The sequence below is a fragment of the Anolis carolinensis genome, unplaced genomic scaffold (assembly GCF_035594765.1).
Source record: "Anolis carolinensis isolate JA03-04 unplaced genomic scaffold, rAnoCar3.1.pri scaffold_52, whole genome shotgun sequence".
Classification (NCBI taxonomy): Eukaryota; Metazoa; Chordata; class Lepidosauria; order Squamata; family Dactyloidae; genus Anolis; species Anolis carolinensis.
The window spans coordinates 67,925-73,981 of record NW_026943861.1 but is presented as its reverse complement, the minus strand read 5'-3'; the positions used below and the strand labels follow the sequence as shown (position 1 = coordinate 73,981).

The following is a 6,057-nucleotide window of genomic DNA, read 5'->3' as shown; positions in this document are numbered from 1 at the left end:
AAGATGATTAGCCCCTCAGCACACAACCCAAACTGACTGGGAGGAGGAGGAGGAGATGTGTGTTCTTTCGCCATGAAACCACTGATCCCGTGGGTCGTGGAGTCCAGCCCCATTCTCTCCAAGCAGCGTCACCAGCCAGACCATCCTCCGCAGGTCGCTCTCCAGCCCCTTTTTGGGGTAACCCAGAGAGAAGAACCCGCACTTCTCTAGGGCCTTGCCTTCTTACCCAAATCAGAGATTCACAGAATAGTATATTTGGAAGAGACCACGAGGGCCATCTAGTCCAACCCCCTTCTGCCAGGAAGGAAAAGCAGAATCCCTTGCCAGAATCCCCGCAAGGTTCAATACTGTCTCCCACGCTGTGTAACATCTACATGAAGCCGTTGGGAGAGATCATCTGAAGTTTTGGAGTTCAATGTCATCTGTACGCAGAGGTCTTCCTTGTCAGTCGCAAGGCCAAACAGGGCACAGGGTCACAGCCTGTGTTGGATGGGTTACCTGTCCAAACGTCTCTCCCCTTATGAACCATCTCGGAGTCTAAGACCGTCTGGAGAGGCCCTGCTCTCAATCCCGCCCTCTTCGCTGGCATGATTGGCAGGGATGAGAGACAGGGCCTTCCTTCTCGGTAGTGGAAAGGATGGGAAGAGAAGAGAAAAAGGAAGGAAGGGCAAGAGAAAAGAAGACAAAGGAAGGGAAGGAAGGAAGGGGAAGAGAAAATAAGGCAAAGGAAAATATGGGAAGAGAAGAGAAAAAGGAAGGAAGGACAAGAGAAAAGAAGACAAGGGAAGGGAAGGAAGGAAGGAAGGGGAAGAGAAAATAAGGCAAAGGAAAATATGGGAAGAGAAGAGAAAAAGGAAGGAAGGGCAAGAGAAAAGAAGACAAAGGAAGGGAAGGAAGGAAGGGGAAGAGAAAATAAGGCAAAGGAAAATATGGGAAGAGAAGAGAAAAAGGAAGGAAGGACAAGAGAAAAGAAGACAAAGGAAGGGAAAGGAAGGAAGGAAGGAAGGAAGGGGAAGAGAAAATAAGGCAAAAGAAAATATGGGAAGAGAAGAAAAAAAGGAAGGAAGGACAAGAGAAAAGAAGACAAAGGAAGGGAAGGAAGGAAGGGGAAGAGAAAATAAGGCAAAGGAAAATATGGGAAGAGAAGAGAAAAAGGAAGGAAGGGCAAGAGAAAAGAAGACAAGGGAAGGGAAAGGAAGGAAGGAAGGGGAAGAGAAAATAAGGCAAAAGAAAATATGGGAAGAGAAGAAAAAAAGGAAGGAAGGACAAGAGAAAAGAAGACAAAGGAAGGGAAGGAAGGAAGGGGAAGAGAAAATAAGGCAAAGGAAAAGATGGGAAGAGAAGAGAAAAAGGAAGGAAGGGCAAGAGAAAAGAAGACAAGGGAAGGGAAAGGAAGGAAGGAAGGGGAAGAGAAAATAAGGCAAAAGAAAATATGGGAAGAGAAGAAAAAAAGGAAGGAAGGACAAGAGAAAAGAAGACAAAGGAAGGGAAGGAAGGAAGGGGAAGAGAAAATAAGGCAAAGGAAAATATGGGAAGAGAAGAGAAAAAGGAAGGAAGGGCAAGAGAAAAGAAGACAAGGGAAGGGAAAGGAAGGAAGGAAGGGGAAGAGAAAATAAGGCAAAAGAAAATATGGGAAGAGAAGAAAAAAAGGAAGGAAGGACAAGAGAAAAGAAGACAAAGGAAGGGAAGGAAGGAAGGGGAAGAGAAAATAAGGCAAAGGAAAATATGGGAAGAGAAGAGAAAAAGGAAGGAAGGGCAAGAGAAAAGAAGGCAAAGGAAGGGAAGGAAGGGGAAGAGAAAATAAGGCAAAGGAATATATGGGAAGAGAAGAGCAAAAGGAAGGAAGGGCAAGAGAAAAGAAGGGAAGGGAAGGTAAAGCAAGGAAAAAAGGAAGGAAGGGCAAGGGAAAAGAGGGCAAAGGGATGGAAGGGAAGAGAAAAAGGGAAGTAAAGAATGGCAAGAGAAAATAATAATAATAAAGATGATGATGATGATGATGATGATGAATCTTTATTTATATCCTGCTTTTCTCCCTCACTGGACCCAAAGAGGCTTACGACATATTAAACTCACATAAACAACAATCAGAGTACATCAATAATATAATATAATAGGATAAACAGATTAATAAAAACAATTATAGTTTGCATTCAAGTTCATAAGGCATCAAATGAGACATATATTGTACTCTACTTCAGTCCATAACATATGATAGGCAAAGGAAGGGAAGGCAAGCGAAGAGCAAGAAAAAGCAAGGAAAGAAGGCAAGAGAAAAGAAGGCAAAGGAAGGGAAGAGGAGAGAAGAGAAAAAGGAAGGAAGGGCAAGAGAAAAGGCAAAGGGAAGGAAGGGAAGAAGAGAGAAGAGAAAAAGGAAGGAAGGGCAAGAGAAAAGAAGGAAAAGGAAGGGAAGTGAAGGGAAGAAAAAAAGGAAAGAAGGGCAAGAGAAAAGGCAAAGGGGAGAAAAGGGAGGGAAGAGAAAAAGGAAGGAATGAAGGGCAAGAGAAAAGGCAAAGGAAGGGACAAGAAGACAAGGATAGAAGGAAAGAAGGAAGAAAGGGGAAGGAAGGGCTAGAAAAAAGAAAGCAAAGGAAGGGAAGGTTAGAAGGCAGACCGTATTTTAGTTCTTGCGAACCACTGGTAGTCCGTGGACCACTGGTTGAGAGCCACTGTCTGAAAGGGAAGGGGCTAACTCTGGATCCCTCCCATAACGGCCATTTACAATATTCAAGCTGACCAGTCCTGACTAAAGAGGAAAACAGAGGATGTGTCTGTAGGGGCACAACGTTCACAAACTGGACATTTAAACCAAGGTGGAAATGGAGCTGGAAACTAAGACCAGAGGAACAAGTGATGGAATCACTTATGGTTTATTTCTTTTCAGACGAGGTGACAAGACTTAACTTAATATTTAACTCTCTGAATGTCAGGATGCAAAAAGATCAGCATTCTCCAAGCTGTTCTTTTCACACCTGACTACAACAAATCGGATAAAGACCATTTGGCTGGGAAGGCTGATTTATGACAGGGTCTGGTCTTCAAACGTGGGAAAGGACAAAAGGAAAGGGAGGTGTGAATGGAGAAGAAGAGACGTGAAGGGAGGAGGGAAGCAACCACCCAATATACTGAGGGGAAAGAGCGGAAGACGGGCAGTAGAAGCTTTGCGGCCATTTTGGCAAGGCGGATTCAATAAAGTTTTCCATAGCTACAAGCTGTGTGAGCCTATCTTTGTCTCCTACACCTTCCAGGAACTGACACTGAAGCAGTGGTCCTCAACCTGTGGGTCCCCGGGTGTTTTGGCCTACAACTCCCAGAAATCCCAGCCAGTTTACCAGCTGTTAGGATTTATGGGAGTTGAAGGCCAAAACATCTGTGGACCCACAGGTTGAGAACCACTGCTCTGAAGGACTGTCACACAGAGCTTTCTTTCTGCTGCTCCAGAGAACAGACCTCCAACTTACAGGTTCAAATGACAAGAACGGGGACTCCACCAAATCTGACGCAGAACTTCTCAAAGTTTGAAATCAGACATTTACACACAATGGCTGTTTTTTAGCCGGTATGTGTTCTCTGGTGCTGGTTAAGGGCTGAACTCTGAGTAAAACATTTTCCACATTCATGGCATTTATATGGCTTCTCTCCTGTGTGGCTTCTTTTGTGCCTCGCCAAGTGTGAACTGACAGCAAAACATTTCCCACACTCCTGGCATAGGTATGGCTTCTCTCCTGTGTGGACTCTTTTGTGCCTCACCAAGGCTGAACTGTCAGCAAAACATTTCCCACACTCCTGGCATTTGTATGGCTTCTCTCCTGTATGGAGTCTTTTGTGCTTCAACAAGTCTGAACGGGAAGCAGAACATTTCCCACACTCCTCACATTTGTATGGCTTCTCCCTGGTGTGGACTCTTTTGTGGCTCACCAAGGCTGAACTTTCAGCAAAACATTTCCCACACTCCTGGCATTGGTATGGCTTCTCTCCTGTGTGGAGTCTTTTGTGTTTCACCAAGGCTGAACTGTCAGCAAAACATTTCCCACACTCCTGGCATTGGTATGGCTTCTCTCCTGTGTGGAGTCTTTTGTGGCTCACCAAGGTTGAACTGCAAGTAAAACATGTCCCACACTCCTGGCACTGGTATGGCTTCTCTCCTGTGTGGAGTCTTTTGTGGCTCACCAAGGTTGAACTGCAAGCAAAACATTTCCCACACTCTTGGCACTGGTATGGCTTCTCTCCTGTGTGGAGTCTTTTGTGGCTCACCAAGGTTGAACTGCAAGCAAAACATTTCCCACACTCCTGGCACTGGTATGGCTTCTCTCCTGTGTGGAGTCTTTTGTGGCTCACCAAGGTTGAACTGCAAGTAAAACATTTCCCACACTCCTGGCACTGGTATGGCTTCTCTCCTGTGTGGAGTCTTTTGTGCTTCAACAAGTCTGAATGGGAAACAGAACATTTCCCACACTCCTCACATTTGTATGGCTTCTCCCTAGTGTGGAGTCTTTTGTGGCTCAACAAGGCTGAACTTTCAGCAAAACATTTCCCACACTCCTGACATTGGTGTGGCTTCTCTCCCGTGTGGAGTCTTTTGTGGCTCACCAAGGTTGAACTGCAAGTAAAACATTTCCCACACTCCTGGCATTGGTATGGCTTCTCTCCTGTGTGGAGTCTTTTGTGCTTCAACAAGTCTGAATGGGAAGCAGAACATTTCCCACACTCCTCACATTTGTATGGCTTCTCCCTAGTGTGGAGTCTTTTGTGGCTCAACAAGGCTGAACTTTCAGCAAAACATTTCCCACACTCCTGACATTGGTGTGGCTTCTCTCCCGTGTGGAGTCTTTTGTGGCTCACCAAGGTTGAACTGCAAGTAAAACATTTCCCACACTCTTGGCATTGGTATGGCTTCTCTCCTGTGTGGAGTCTTTTGTGCCTCACCAAGGCTGAACTGAAAGCAAAACATTTCCCACACTCCTGGCATTTGTATGGCTTCTCCCTGGTGTGGACTCTTTTGTGCCTCACCAAGGCTGAACTGAAAGCAAAACATTTCCCACACTCCTGGCATTTGTATGGCTTCTCCCTGGTGTGGACTCTTTTGTGGCTCAACAAGGCTGAACTTTCAGCAAAACATTTCCCACACTCCTGACATTGGTGTGGCTTCTCTCCTGTGTGGAGTCTTTTGAGCCTCACCAAGGCTGAACTGGAAGCAAAACACTTCCCACACTCTTGGCATCTGTATTGTTCCTGACCTGTGTGAAATTTCTTGTGTTTCACCACACATTTTGCAGATACTTTCCCTTTAAGATGGCTTTTCCCAACATCAAGTGTCTTGTGAAGGACAAGTGCCACATTTTGGGTAAAACATTGCCCACATACAATGCATTTGTTGGGCCTTTCTCTGGCAGAACCTCCATCTTCTCTGTGGGCTTGCTGGTGTCGATGAAGGCACCCGTTGTGTCCCAAATGCTTCCTGTATTTGGTGCATACATGGCTCTTCTCCCCGTTATCTACTGTGAAGAAGAAGAACATAAACAATCATTCCTCAGTGTGCGTCATAAAGACTCAAAGGAAGTGGGATAAGGAGTGGATTGAAATGATCCTTAAGACAACATAAACATGGAGGAAAAGAAGATATACACGTTGTCCTTTCCCCTCCCCTTGTTCAGTGAAGATGGACCCTGGTTGTCTGCCTGGAGCCTCTAAGAGAGAGATGAGTAACATACGCTCCTGAGGCTCCCTGTTGCTCAGCCCAGCCCGGTTTTTTATTCCGTCTCCTTCTCTCTGGGGAATGGATGCCTTTTCCCTTCACATCCAAATGCTTGCCTTTTTCTCTAGTTTTAGACTTTACCAACTACCACCCATTTCACCATCGTTCCCTCCCTTTTATTTCTCTCCCCCAATCCCAGTTCTCTTTTCCCATGCTCCCTTAAGGTTGGATTTTTCCGCTCCAACGTAGAAGATCCCATACCTAATTTCAGAGTACAACAGTAGAGTCTCACTTATCCAACATAAACTGGCCGGCAGAACGTTGGCTAAGCAAAAATGTTGGATAATAAGGCGGAATTAAGGGAA

At 45.4% G+C, this 6,057-nt stretch overlaps 1 protein-coding gene across 2 annotated transcripts in view; it reads right to left on the bottom strand.

Annotated features, from left to right (window-relative positions):
- LOC100553212 (gastrula zinc finger protein XlCGF17.1) overlaps positions 1-6,057 on the bottom strand; it is an 81,890-nt gene that overhangs the window by 28,701 nt on the left and 47,132 nt on the right. Inside the window, exons 3-4 of one of the 2 annotated variants that reach the window (XM_062966952.1) lie at positions 5,339-5,383; positions 3,555-5,272 (exon numbers count right to left, since the gene is read on the bottom strand). In XM_062966952.1, the coding sequence (XP_062823022.1) occupies positions 3,555-5,272; positions 5,339-5,383 (1,763 nt within the window). Of the gene's footprint in view, positions 1-1,988; positions 5,496-6,057 lie in introns of those variants that run through there. The other variant, XM_062966949.1, reaches the window with a different exon arrangement.